This window comes from Acipenser ruthenus, chromosome 18 (genome assembly GCF_902713425.1).
Source record: "Acipenser ruthenus chromosome 18, fAciRut3.2 maternal haplotype, whole genome shotgun sequence".
Classification (NCBI taxonomy): domain Eukaryota; kingdom Metazoa; phylum Chordata; class Actinopteri; order Acipenseriformes; family Acipenseridae; genus Acipenser; species Acipenser ruthenus.
In genome coordinates this window covers 7,348,269-7,363,688 of record NC_081206.1, presented here as the reverse complement: position 1 = coordinate 7,363,688, position 15,420 = coordinate 7,348,269, and the positions used below count along the sequence as shown (strand labels likewise).

General features: G+C 37.6%; 1 protein-coding gene across 3 annotated transcripts in view; it reads left to right on the top strand.

Annotated features, from left to right (window-relative positions):
• The window catches only part of LOC117423377 (TOX high mobility group box family member 2-like), a 96,447-nt gene extending 81,270 nt beyond the window's left edge, over positions 1-15,177 (top strand). For all 3 annotated transcript variants that reach the window (XM_058991069.1, XM_058991070.1, XM_058991068.1), the window contains 5 exons: positions 683-910; positions 8,150-8,230; positions 12,881-13,273; positions 13,445-13,581; positions 13,766-15,177. In XM_058991069.1, the coding sequence (XP_058847052.1) occupies positions 683-910; positions 8,150-8,230; positions 12,881-13,273; positions 13,445-13,581; positions 13,766-13,802 (876 nt within the window). In that variant the 3' untranslated portion in view covers positions 13,803-15,177. The remainder of the gene's footprint in view (positions 1-682; positions 911-8,149; positions 8,231-12,880; positions 13,274-13,444; positions 13,582-13,765) is intronic.
• Positions 15,178-15,420: the final 243 nt, after the last annotated feature.

The following is a 15,420-nucleotide window of genomic DNA, read 5'->3' as shown; positions in this document are numbered from 1 at the left end:
TGTTGTTCCTTCCTGGCTTCCTTGTGGAGTAATCTCCCTGAGGCATCTGTCAGCTACAATTCACTCGCTTTTATACAGATCAAATTGTTTTATTTCCCGATAACAATTTTAGATGTAATTTTCTGTTTTATATTGATCCAACTTTTTGTTTTAATATTAATTGTTTATTGATTTAAAATGAATAAACTTGGTAAATAATAAAAAAAATGTCATAATAGTAATGATAGGATTGATTAATATTATGATAAATAAATCATGAAATATGTGCATTGCTTCTGACTGTGTATCCGTGCATAAGAATAAAACATTGCAGTGATACGAATTGTAACAGTGGCCTACACTAAACAGTTGTACAATATTTGATGTTTATATTTGGGAACATGCTTCATGTTCTTTATACATTTACTAGTAACTTTATAAATCACCCAGCTGATCAATAAATTAACCAACATTTCCTGTTTAAAGAACATAATCATGAAGTACACAATTATACTAAAACAAAACATCATTATGACGATCTGTCTATTTATTTACTTTTATCCAGAACCTCAAAACATTCAATAAAAAAATATTAGGTAAACTAGTGAATTATCCTTGTCTTCTTGATTTAGGATCTATAGTTTTTACCTTGTTTCTTTTTAATATCACTGATAAAAACACTATTTCCTTTCCTTTTTTGTAGGTGACTGGCGAGAAGAGACCCTCCTCAGACATGGTGAAGAAACCAAAGCCCCAGAAGAAGAAGAAGAAGAAGGACCCCAATGAGCCGCAGAAGCCGGTCTCGGCCTACGCTCTCTTCTTCAGGGACACCCAGGCAGCCATCAAGGGCCAGAACCCCAATGCAACCTTTGGGGACGTCTCCAAAATAGTGGCCTCCATGTGGGACACCCTGGGGGAGGAACAAAAGCAGGTAAGAAATTATTTTTGTTGTCTGGGAAAGATAAATGGGATACAACTCCTTAGTTGTCACACTCCCAAACAGCACCCCAAACCTCAAAACATGAGACTGGCGTGTGTGACCTTTTCAAGACCTTCTTGCCAAGTGGATTTGGAAAAGACACACACAAAAGGCGATTTGTTTATTGCTTTAATACAGTAATAGTCACTTGAGGCCTATTCATATAGGAAGAGACCACGACGGCCGTGCCTGAAAAGGAAAACAATAGACAGACAGCCAAGCACATTGAATCAGGAAACAGTGTGTTTTGCACTGTTCAGAACACACAAGTTTTAATTAGATTTTTGCCAAAGAGAAAACAAGTTAAAAAATATTTCTTACTGGCCCCATGCGAGTTGAATAGGTGTAACAAGTAAGTTTCAGACCCTTGAGAAATGTATTTGAATGCAGATCATACCCCTACCCCTTCCATACTGAATACATTTTTATTAAAATAATGTATTTAGTCAATTATTATTATTATTATTATTATTATTATTATTATTATTATTATTATTATTATTTATTTCTTAGCAGACGCCCTTATCCAGGGCGACTTACAATCGTAAGCAAATACATTTCAAGTGTTACAATACAAGTAATACAATAAGAGCAAGAAATACAATAACTTTTGTTATTAGTATTACTACTTATCAGTCAGGCTGAGCTTGCAGTGGTGGCCTGCCCCTTTCTTAATAACCTTGTAGGGAATCAGTTGTCTACATCCTGCACTGCTCTGGCTCTTAGGACTACTACAAACAAGCCATCCCCCTTTTCTGATTGTTACAGAACCAACACATCCTCAATAATATAATTGAACGGATGTTGCACTGTATCTATCTATCAGGCACAATGGTATGCATTAATAGGGTTTTTTTGGGAGGGTGGGCGTTATAAAGGAATACTGAATCATCTCAGCTGCTCCTCCTCAGCTTCTTATTAGTTGCCTGAGATTGAAATCCCCAGCTGACAGTACCAGTAATTGTGTTGTGCTAATGCTAGAGTTGGCCTTTACATGTATAACTTGCTATCTGTTGTGTGCAGAATATGCTAGGAGCTACTAGTGCAGGTTTTGGTTATGCATCCTTGCATGGCTACTGAGGGGCAATTTCCTTGTACTTCTTTTACCTAATTGGTTCCATCAAGCTGTACAAGCCCGAGGCCCCAGCTATGAATCTGAGTCATGTTATACGTGCCAGCTGGATAGATACCTAATTATTATGTAAATATCTAACCACTAGAATTGCCTGTTCCACCAGTGAACACTGGTACATGCAAAACTGCTGTAAATAATGCTTAACCACAACAGTTTTTTTAAAAAATTTGGCACACTAGATGGAGGAAGTTTTGCATACTGATGACATGTTAAAAGTGGTTGAAGCAGTTAAAATACTTCCGTCAGAAAGGAGAGCGCAAAAAACGAGTTGAATTCCATATTGAAAATAAAGAAGCTTAAGATCTGTAGTTGGTTGACGGTTATAAAAAGACACACTGAGTACATTTTCTGTTGTTTCTGTACCGGTATCCGATTCTTTCCCACCACTAATAATACTATAAATAAAAAGTAAATAAATAAATGCAGAAATGAACTCCCTGTCAGCATGTTGCTGCCGCATTAATCCTGCACTTTAATTTTCAAAGTGAGCTTTTCCAATCTGCTTTATTGCTTGGTCGTGACTGTGTGTTTTGCAGTTAATTTTGCTCTTCACAATGAATCTTCATTTTGTTCCTGACACCCTTGTATGTGAATTCCTCATTTCCTGTCTCTTTATTTCTATCTGTTGCCTGGTGATTTGATCATGCTGAGGAATACAAGATTAGCAATCTCCTTGTCCTTGGATTCGTCTCAAGGACACCTGTTCAGGAAGTGCTGTTATTGTTTTTATTTCTTAACCACTAAAGTGCCAGGAAGCTCCATTATAGCAGCAACATACTGTATTTGTTTCCATCTTAATCAAGATTTCTCGCTTTGTAATTTAAATGAATCTGGGAATATTTTTCCCCATAAAAAGGCTTTGGAATGACAACCAATTAAATCCAAATACATTTTAAAAATGGGAAGGTTTAATGTTAAATTACGTAATGCATACAATAATAATATATAGAATATCCAATTGCGTGCTTTACGATATGGCATGAAAATCAATTTCTATCTTACATCACCCAATGCTACATTTTTTCCTTTATTAAAGGGAGAATCCACATAACTGACCAGTCTTCAAAGTAGCCACAAATTCTGTTCAGAAGTGGGAATATCTTGTAGAAGGCTATTGAATTAAGCAATACTAAGAGTCAATATTGAGGTGGCTGGTGCATGATGGGAGCTGTAGATACAAGCAAATATTCTCCAAAACTACTTGAGAGGAAAAGTACATCGCTAAACTGATTCTAAACTCAACCTTGTTTAAAAACAAGAACAGAAAAAAAATCCATGACAAGTGACTGACCAGGAGTGCTCAGGTCAGCTTATATTCGTATTCATTCATTCATTCCAGGGCTAAACAGAACAGTTCATTTCCAATGTAGATCTTCATAATTAATGATGTTCTTCCGGGACTGGCTTGATGGGTCGTGCAGACTTTGTCATATTTACTTAAAGAGCTGTCTGTAGCTCATTTCTTCAAGTGGTACGAAATGGAAATGATTAGTGAAGGATGTCCTATTGAGATGAGCAGCACCAACATCGTATTGAAGGAATTCAGACCTTAAAACCTGGCCTTTGTTAACTCTTCTCACTCCAGCTTTATAAAGTAGAAGAAAGATCATGTATCCTACTTGAAACTTGAGACAAAAAACAGTATGAAAACGGAATATGATAGCAGGCTTAAAGACAATAGTATTTAGGTCAACTACTGTTTAGGTTGTTCATTGTCACCTCTCTTTCTCTGAAAAGTTCAGTTTGTTTTTCAGCTTCGGGTGGGTACTCTGCTTATAAATTCCACTCCTTGAGACCACAAGCTACATTCAAAGCCTTGTTCTCTAGTGGTTAAACAGGCCCTGTTTCTATTTTTGTAGAAAGTTCACCTTTTCTCACACATATGTTTATTCATGCATTGCCGGTGGCTGCTAAATCAAATCATTAAAATGCTTTTTTCCCCTATTAAACCTTCAATATAATGCTGCAAAGTCATAAAACAAAAACTGCTGCATCAGTTATGTAAGAAACACTGGCCATGATGGACTAGAGAGGTAGAGATGAGGTTAAGAAATAATTTCTCAGAAGCTTACCTAGCACATTCTGGATCCTCTATTTCTCTGATTCATAAGACCTTATCTCACACGTATGTCACACATTCTCGATATCTTGTAACAGCAGCATTTCACAAAGTTTGAACTTAAAATGTCAGGTTTTTTGTCTAGAATTCACTATTGAACCAATAATATCTGCAACTGTTAATAAGCTCAAATTGGCACTAATAGCTACATGCTAATATCATGCATATCTAAGAATGAAAATGATCTAAGCCCCTATATCTTACTGTGACAGTATTATTGGAAGTGTGTCTGTGCTTTTTCTACAGAAAGTGGAGATTCATCATCTCTACAGGAGGAGCTCAGGGAGCTATTCCACTGTCCTGATCAACAGGGATGGTCATTGCTGTTTAGGGAGGATAACTTGATTTTAATGACGGTTACTAAAATATAACCTATGAAAATGTCTTCTATATTCTTCAGCTTAACTTTCGATATGGGTTTGGTTCTAAGAGAGAAAATCTGTCAAAGCTCATTAGGTCAGACTGCAGTCTCCAGGCTGTGCTTTAAAATAATCTATTTTACTCAAGTTCCTAATTTTAGTGTACTTTTCAGTTCAAAGATGAACTCTCTGTTAAATGATTTATTTTAAAATACAAATACACAGCTATCGTACATAGCTATTGTTTCCAAACTCTCCAGATTTCCACATGTTTTGAACTCTGTATTGAATTACTTATTTCAAACTTAGCTGTTTTATTGCAGTTGTCATAGTTTCCAAATATAACTATTTTGTTTAATATAGGGTACCTTTTCATTGCTGTTTCGTAGTTCCTATCCAGATCTGAGAATAAAGATGTACTGACAGAACAGACCATTCACAGCATAACAATTACACAAGAGCATGAACAGCCTGAAACTACACCACTATTTTGCTTCTAACCCATTAAAAAAGAAGGCTTTGAAAACTATGGGAATGTCAACAGAATTAAAAAGGAAAGATTTTTAGTTAAATAATTTATAAGGAGGTCAATCTTATATTTAATGGTACATTATATTATACTGTAATGCTGTAGCTTAGACTCTGCTTTAAATCTATCTATCTATATTTGTCTTTATCTTCTTGATGTGAGCTTATTCTTAGGTGTTAGTAACAAAGTCCTTGTCTAGCGTTGCATTGTAACATATTTGCCCAGAGGCATCATGTCTGTATAGCCTGAGGGAAATTTTGTCAGGAATCAGTGTGAAAGTATTCTACAATGATATCTTATTAATTAAGGTAACTGAAGTGAATTAAGTCTTTTAAAAGCCATGCATAAATGCAGTGAATTGAATTACTCCCTGCAGACGATAGACTGGGGATATGCATGCCACTATGAAGTTGTACTTCTATATAGAGAACCTCTTACTCATTTGTGTTAAAACTTGCTAAGGCCATGTTATTGAGAGTGTCAGAATATAGGGGTACATGAAGGCATCCTGTGTGTTGGCCCGTCCATCTGTAGTTCAGTAAACTCTTGAGTTGTAACAACTTGTTTTGACAGAAATACATGATAGTGTTTACTGGCTGGTTATGGCTTTCTATAGTCTATATTCAATGAACGTAAATATTTAAAATAAAACCATTTTAACATACAGCAATGCACCAAAGAGTAATATGCACGGTTAGCTTTTTGATTAGTATAACCTTGGCATACCTTACTGTAATGATCTAAACTGTGTCAGCCTTTAGATCCGCCTCCATTTAGATCAATTTAATAGAACATGTTATATGTCTCTAGTGTCATTTTAGAAAAGGAATACTCAAGGTCTACAAGAGCTTTCCATCACAACCCTTTTAACACATGCAAAAGAATAAATCCACGCTTCACATTACTAATTCATGTACTAGGTTAAATAATGAAGAAACCCCTCGATTGTTTCTCAGGGTCGCTGAAGTCACACAGCTCCTCTGTCTAATCGGTCATCATATTTTCCACAGAAAAGCAGGTATTAACCTTCCGACTTTTGGTTTGTAAACAGAATGTAAATGATGATGCTGCAGCTGGCTGATCAGAGTGCTGCTGCTCCATCATGAGTCACTGCTTTCCTTAAGAGTTATGTAACCCTTTTCCATTGGCTCATCTGAGGCTGGGGCCCTCACGGTACGGGTGCTTTTCCACTGGGTATTAGTCGAGCCAAGAACCAAACTGTGAAAATCTGGCCTCGGAGCCGAGCAGGAACAGGGGCGGGGTTAATGATTTCCACCATTATGTTGTATTAGTCACTACACTGGAAGCTCTTAATACCGCATCATCTGCATGCGACACATTCATTGCGTGTGACTTCAGTTGCACGGCTTGGGCTCTGTAGTGGAAACACAGCCTGGCTCCTCCTGAGCCGCGTCACGCTGGCTCTGTGTGGCTTAGCCACGGATCGGTTGTACAGTGGAAAAGAGGTAATGGAGACAAGCCTGTCTGTCTAGTACATAGGGACCTACCATGTTACGACATGGTCAATCAGGGTCTATATATAATACAAAGAATACGGTATAGCGTGCTTTACAATACAATCTAATAACCACTCTACAAGAGGTCAGATGTATCACATCGGTATCAGGGTCTACTGCGTATTATACAGTTAGATTACACACTATTTGTCAGCGAAAGGGAGCAGAAAAGCAGCAGTTAAAGAGCTCCATTTTCTAGTCACACGTAATCCCCTATTCTCGTTCATTACTACCGTATCTCGGACCCCCTAAGGGCAGGACTGTTCTAATTCTTCAAACATACTTCCCTCAAGAGCACCTGTAACCCAGCACCCCTCTGTCATTTTTCACAAGCCTGTGTAATTGTTCAACGCATGTCAGCAGGGTTTAGAGTTATTGTCTACTTTAATTAACTGGTTATCAAACAAGAACATTTCATTAAGGTACAATTACCAGCTAATTCAGCTGGGAGACCCGATGTCAGGATTACGACCACAACATATGCTCCTTACAGCACAGTTATTTTTAATACATCCAGACCCCTAGACTCCGACGTCTCCAATTGCTAATGAATCTACTATCTTTGGAATAATTAGAAATCCTTAGGCATGGTAATTTATTTAAAAATATCTGTCGTTCCGTGAATCATTAGCTGCGTTAAATGAATTTGAAATTAAAACTGCTGGGAGTTCTTTGGAGTTCATTAAAAGGCAGCACGCTTCTATCAATATTTAAGTGGAGAGATTTAAGGTCACAAGTTTGATTTGAAAATATTAATACTTTGTTTTAAGTTGGCGCTAGAGAAATTAAATGACAAAAGGACATGGCAGAGATTACAAATCTTCTAGTGTCCCCCAGAGATTGAAGATACTGGTACATTCACCATTCACTTCAGGCAAGGCGTTTTCACAGAGGGTTTTATGGGGGTGTGCAGAGAATGTTAAACTATATGGTTTCAATTAAAGGGCAGTTATAGTATTTAATAATGCATTTGACCTACATAAAAACATGAAAGGTGAATGCATTTCTTTTTTGCCTGTGACATTAAAACGTATGATAGCAATCTTTATTTATCATTTGCAGGGGATAATTTTTGTTTATTTTTTTATTTTTGCTTTTTTAGAAAAATAAAATGATTCACTGGATGCTCCTAACGAGAAGTGGACAGTTGACCATTAACAAAGGCAGTCTTATACAGTGCAAACCAGCTAATGAGCAAATGTATATTGATTGATTCATGCTCTATTGGGCTTACTATCTGAAATATGGAGAATGATCCTTTTCAAAATCTCTGATGTTTCTAGTTAGTTACGTGACTCCCGTCCTAAATTCTTAGTTTGTTACGGATTGCCACTCATGTCTTGCTATTAGGATGTAATTCAGATTGCAGATGTCTTTTTCCTTTGTTTTCGTTAAAGTTATTTAAAAACCTAATATAAAGACAATTAGGCAAGCATTTGGATTTGCAGAATATCTGCAGGCTCCCCAGTTTAGTTCAGGTTGCAATGGCTGTGACTCGATATTAACCAATACTGCTTTCTTCTATTTCACAGGCATACAAGAGAAAAACAGAGGCCGCAAAGAAGGAGTACCTGAAGGCACTTGCCGCGTACAGAGCCAGCCTGGTTTCCAAGGTAACGGGCTATGTCTTTGATATACAAGGGTCAGCATGGATATGGCTATGATAAATTGAATCGAGAATTCCTACCAGTCTCAGGGGGAGGTCCAGCCCAATAAGGAATGTGCTACAACAAGACCATATAGAATCAGAATCTCCAGACCAGTGACAAAAGAATATGTGGCAACAAATATAAATGAACCTGTATGGGGTAGATTTTAGGCTACTAAAATCACATGAGAAAAGAAAAAAGATAGTACTGTTAACAACTGGGGGTTACCTGCTGATGTGGTGTGTTTGATTACAGAGTATCAAGGTAGTAATTTGGCTCATAGCTGAATTTATAAATTGTATTGTATGTCACCACCAGTACTGATGCTAAGATAGTACAATGTATACCACCGATAATGCTTTGTATTAGAATGGTCCCCATTACTACTAGTGCAAGCCATTCAAATTGTATACATAATATTAGTGAGTGCTGCTAGGCATTTAGGGGGTACATTGGATTAGAAATACACTGTATTGCAGCTCAGCTTGTTACAAATTGACATGGGTTCAAACAAAGTGCTGTAGAGGTAAATTGATAGACAGAACACATACTGGTGGAAATGATAGATTTCCAGAAAATGATGTGTTTTGATGTCTCTGAAACCCCTGTCTGATTTAAATGAACCCTGTTCTTATGCTTATTTGTATTCCTATTCTTATTGCAGCTGATTATAAGGATGAGAACATGTAGATAACAACATAGACTTTATACAGTACCGGTACTTATTTGGTAGGTTGTTCCCCAAGTTACAAGAATATGATTTATAGTCATATCCTTTCTGGTTCACAAAATACGAAGCTGCTTTTTCCTCCGTCATAGGTGGAATAACAAAAACTATTTTCCTATTTATTCAGCTGAGTTGAAATCTAGCAGGTCAGAGTTAATATGATGTTTCACCAGTAAATGTGGCAGGGTACGGAAAGAGATCTAACAGACTGCTGGCAAAAACAGGTCTTGGCTCTACTAAGCCAGGACTGGAGGAACAATATTTTCAATTGTCCATTTCTGGATTCATTGTTTAAGTTTTACTCGTAAACATAAATATTAAATTGAGACACGAGACGGCAGTTTCTGGTGCCAACAAGACAAAGGACTGTATCACTGTTGTTTCCCTGTATACAATCGTTGTGGGGTTTCATTTTGACTGTGATCTAGGAAGTAACTTGATTATATGTTGTTTACCTCTTACAGTCATTATTGTTTTTTATTTAATACAGTAGGCTGCGTTAGATACAGTGTTGTTTATTTCATAAGGGATACAAACCTATACAACACATTTAACGTGTTGGTTTGATCAACCGTTTCATCAGCAATCAAACGCTTGTTTTTAAGAAAAGTTCAAAGAAATGAATGTGCAGAAAAGATGACTTGCTCAGAATGCAACTGATGTATCAAATGCACACTGTTTGTACTGTAGCGATAACTGTAGTTAAAACTGTAAAGGCTATTTGATCAAGATTTAATCTGTATTTTAAGTGGGCTTTGTTTCTAGTTGTTTTTACCCATACGGTTTTTGCCTTTCTACAATTTTGAGTCTGTATTCCAGAAAACCACACTTTGTTAATTTAACATAAAAGTTAAATAATAAAAATCTTGCATTGTTCCCCATCAAAAATTGAAAAAATATCTTGGCAAGTTGGGCTAATCCTCTTTATTTATGACTGTAATATTTGTATGCATTCTTTTTTCCTTGCCGTCTTTCATCCTGTGTTTTAATAATCCAAACTGTTTTACAGCACAACGTAGCTCACTTAAATTTACTACATCCCAAAAACAAGAGGCATGATTGCAGACAGAATGGTTTATTCATCAGACCGTTCCCACGGCAGGATTTATTAGGAATGAATCTCATCTGTCATTTTGTGTAATTAAATATTCTGTCAAATCTGTAATTTTAATGGATGATTGATGTTTCTGCAAATCATCAGGCATTGAGTCTTGTAAAGTAGAGAGAGAACTGTGAAATAGGTAGACCTTTAGGAGTCGGCACAATTAATTAAAATTTCTGAAAAACATGTTATGGGGAAAACCATTTTTCTTTCTGTTTTAATAAAACCGAGATGACAAGCATTCAGATCAGCTGAGCAGACTCTTGTGAAGCAAAGGAGATTGTGAGACGCACAAGTCTGATTGCTTGAAAGGAGAAAAAAACACGTCAGCTACCTCGCTGGGATAAACTGGCTGTGTTAATGAAATTAAAGAGGATGTGCCAGTGCTGTAAAATGCTCAAAAAAATCAACCACTAATTAGAAGTCTCCTGTTGTTTCGGATTCAGTAACATTAACAGGGATTTTCCTTTCAACAAAAAAGGATTTAAAAACTAGAGGAAGTGCATTGAAGGATACTCCTAAACCCAGTCACTATTTCATTACTGGGTTGAAGACAGTCCATAAAATTCTTACATTTGAGAAACCCATTGTGTAACTGAAACTCCCAACTGATAGATGCAGCTATATAACGTATTTTACAAAAATACATGTTAGGAGTACCATTTGCCAATATAACTTGCACCCTCTTTATAAAGTGCTTGGCTTGAGCTGCCTTGTGTTGCATCTATTGTGCAGTACAAACCCCTTGTATGTTATCCCACCATCGAGTATTCTGCGTACATTGTATAAAACCTGCAGCCTGTATGTAACATGAATACAAATGAGAACGCATGTCCCAGAATTATGCAATGTGTGTGTATGTGCACGCCTGCAAAGATGTGTTTGCTATATATGTGTTAACGCTATTCCCTCACCAAAGAAAACCCAAGCGTTGAAAGCCATTTTGTTTACACTGCCAGGTTACATTCATCTTTTCAAGTTATTGTCACAGTGATTTCTTTTGGCATACAATTTATTTTCATCCCAAATAGTCTAATTTCCCTCTTGAACCCGCAAATATGCACTCATACATTTATCCATCTGCCCAGCTATCCATCGATCATATTGGTGGCTTTGTGCAGTTCATACAAATGAGGGACATTACTGAATAACCAACACTGATAGATCATGTTAGCAGTTGTGACAGGTAATAAATACTGCACACCGGTATTTAAAATATATGCGCTCCCAATGGGATGACACTGGAAAATATATTAATGAAATAATTAAGTCTAGCGTATGGTCCCTGCCTGCCAGTGCTACATGTCTAATCCAGACCATGCTTTGTAATGTGTGTGACATCTCACTTGCAACGGCTTCAATACCTGTGCCATATGTCTGCTTGTGATGTGTTACTTTTAGCAACCCATTAACGAAGATAGCGCCATTGTGTGATGGGTAAAATAATGATCATTTGCCATCTGCCTCGTGTCACTGACAGTGCAGCTAAGCAAGTACAGTACAGTAGATTGAGATTGCACTGCCGTCTTAACCTCCATATTCAATGCCAAGTCCACCTATGTTGTATTCACCTATTGCTACAGTATAGCAAGACTTCCAGAGCTGTTCCTTACTGCAATGTACCATGGTAAATATAGTAAAAACAGTGGCCTAATGCACTGTACAAGCATGGGAAGAACATTAGGGTGAACTGCAAAATAAACATGCAAATCAAACTTTTAAAATGAACAGGTTGTTCCTCCTGAGCTGCATGCCACTGCTAACTGCTTGTTTAGCAGCATTTGCTGGCTTATAGGATAACTGTTAAAGACAACTTGAAGATGTGTGCTTGTCATCAGCTTTGGCCAACAAGGCTATATTGAGTCCTTTTAACTCATATTTCAGTCATATTCTGGATATAAAATCATATGATATTCATAATTTATTTTATATACAGTATGTGAGTGATTGTGGCAATGTGCTCCGCCCCTGTGTGCATTTCTGTGTTGTATGTTGCATGCGCGGTGTTAATGTTGGTGTATAGGCATTGGTACACGGGATATAAATGGGTCTGTGTTTCACGTGTGATTTAAAATGTATAATTGTATTTAGGCACGGGATTGCACATCACTTCACGTGCATTTAAAGTATATAATATGTGAGCACGAGGTTGCACGTAATGAATTCACGTGCTGGGATTCAAGTGAATAATTAATTAGTAATTGAATCCCAGCACAACAGTATATATAGGTGCACGTTTCACTCACCCGGGGTTGGGTGTTCGGTGAGTAGTGAACGGGAGAGAGAAGGAGAAATACAGTTAAAGTTAAATAACAATTGCTATCGCGTGCTGGTAGGACCAGCACGATACTTGTTTGTTTATTTACTCACCGTGTTTGTTTGTGTGTCTGTCCGTGCACCGTTTGTTAAGTGTTAGTCCGTTTTTTTTGTCTATTTATTTTGGTCTCAAGTGCCCTGTTGAAAATGTCCTGTTTTCTGTTTAAACCTTTTATTTTATAATAAACCGCACAACAGTGTTTTCATCATTTCACCTCATCTGTCCTGTGTCTGTGTATTCATTTCCTGGTTCTGACGTCACCACTCAGCCAGCCGTGTGACAGTGATATAAATAGCTGGCCACCTCTTAGTTGATATGTGAACCATATATGACAGCTTCATACATTATAGAAATGCATATGAATCCTAAATATATGTCTTTTCCATGAGGGTGGGCTATTCAGCCATTACTTCTTTGATTCCAGTCGGATCCACACTACAGCCTGTTTTCTTGTGTCTCTTCCCACAGAGTTATAATGACCAGGTGGAGGCGAAACCCCCCCAAACAAGCCAGCCTTCTCACATGATGCCACCAAAACAGCCCCTGTACAGCGTACCACCACAGGCCTCCTCGAGCTACCTGGGCCCCGGCTCATTCCCCTTGTCTGACCTTCAGAGCTACGCCGGCCCCCAGCGCCACAGCCTCTCCAGGCCCCTGAGCCAGTCGCAGATGTTGCCCAGCATTAGTGCCTCGCCACCCACCACATTTCAGATCAGCCCACCCCTGCACCAGCAGCTCTCCCTGCACCAGAGCTCCATCCTCAACCAGCCAATCCGCATGCAGCAGGTCCAGTCGCAGCCAATCATCTCCCATCAGATGGGACTACAGGCTTCACTCCATTCTCCCCCTCCAGGCCAGCAGGTTGGTTGCATCCTGTTACCTTTTATTCTTATGGATGGCATTTTTATGCTTAAGTGTTTTGTGTGGTAAAATAGTGGCAGATGCATGGCAGCAGGTCCATTGCTGAATATTCGGCTTCAACATGCTTCCAACCCAATGATTCGTTCCTGACTGAAGTCTTTTTCCTCCCAGGGTTTTCCTCACATTCAGTCAGAGTATCAGAACAACGTTGGCTCCCAGTCTCCAGGATCATCCAACCCTGCTGGAGGACAGAACCAGGAATGGGATAACGAGTACTGCAATCGGGAGTGTGGAGTCAACCACTGCAGGTAAACACACGCAGCATGCAGCTGATTGGCTGTGCAAGGGTTTGACTTCCTCTTGTTGGAATTAACATGGTTGGCTTATGGTTTAATAAAACAGACAACCACACACAGAACTGTCACTGCACTGTAAACTGCAGTCTTTTTTTTGGTTTTTTATGTGTACTTTTCTCTTTCGTTCTTCCAACAGCATGTTACCAAGGGATAAGCCACTCTACCTCACTTGAAGCTGGGACACGTTGACAAAAAGGGACATCTGGGAACCCCCGTATTATATTTTTTTTTAGAAGGATTTCAAGCAAGTCCTAAAGACTACTAGTAAGCCTCTTGCCAAGCACTTAGATTCACAGGCCTCAACTGAAGCCTGTGAGAGCACTCCTGTTATTTTTAAACCATGGGCCTACTTTTTTGGGTCATTCAGCTTTAATATATGAAGACAGAAACTTGTTTTTTGGTTGTTATTTTATTTTATTTTATTTTTTGCTTGCCACCAGCTTTGCCATGGACTATTCCTATAGGGAAGTAAATGCTTGTAGATTCTACACAGGCCTTGGTCTAGTTGGCTAAATTAGGCTGGATCCATAGAAGTACATTGTGTAAAGTTGCTGAGAGCACTAAGTCTTTGCAGAGAAAAATAAATAAATAAATAAGCAAACTTTTTATGTATCATAACAGACCTGTCAAGGTTGATTGATCTGTCACAGTGTGATTGTAAATATCACTTTTAGGGGATGAAATTGGGGATTGAAATCCAGATCATTTGTTTTATTAACTCGGATTTACCATTTCGCTTTTGAATTTTATGTTTTATAAGTTAGAGGAATGTCATTGTAATGAAGGGTTTCACACAATAAATATTGTGTTAAAACAGTGCTTCTCCCAGTAAAGGCTGAAATGAGATTAACAGTTTGAAGGAATTCTTTGTCACGTTGCCTATCGGACATCATGACTTGACAGGTCTCTTCTGTAAAGAATTACTGTTAGTTACTTTCCCACCCTAACAGACTTCAGTCCCCAGCACGGCTTGTACAGGTGAAAATGATAAATGTGAAATGTTACTAAAGATAAACATAACAGTGGGTTTATAGTTTTCAAGTAGTTTTACTAAGTGTTTTAGAATTGTGTTGAATTCATCCTTCTTTTTTGTGAAAACATTAAAAAAAAACAAATGAGTAAATACATTTTACTTTCTAGGGCATACATTTTATATTCACTGTAGCACACTTTTAAGTTTTTAGAAATTGATTAAGGGGGAAGCTATATAATTTGTGTATAAACCTGCCAAATGTACTTATTTTATTTGTAAAGCCAGTGACAAGGACAATTTTATATCTGTGTTGTATGGCATTATACTATTCATTTTACTGCCACTTGCCCATCTTCTATTTAATTTTAATGACTGGTTTCTATCTATTTATGAACGATATGAAGTAACATTTTTTAGTTTTTTAGTTTTGTTTTTAAGAAGGTGCATTTTGTTTTTGTTTGTTTTATTTTTACATTTCTTGTGCTACGGTGCTTTCTAACAGCATCGCCACATTCATTTTGTGTCACAATGCTTCTTTTTTTTCATTTGTCTGTAATAAAATGTTTAAAGTGGAATTCACGTGTTTGTTTGCTTTTTTATTGTTACTGGTTGAGGGGAGATTGGTTATTTAGCCCCTTTAATGTATATTCTGATTGAAATACCCTTGGGAAGCCAACATGTAATTTCCATAGCAACAGACTAGACAACCACAGACCCAGTTTTAAACAAAGATGGCGTCACCAGATACATTTTATGGCAGCATTTATTTTAATGATGAACCAAAAGCAATAAAAGGCTTAAGTTTGACAGTTTTCAAG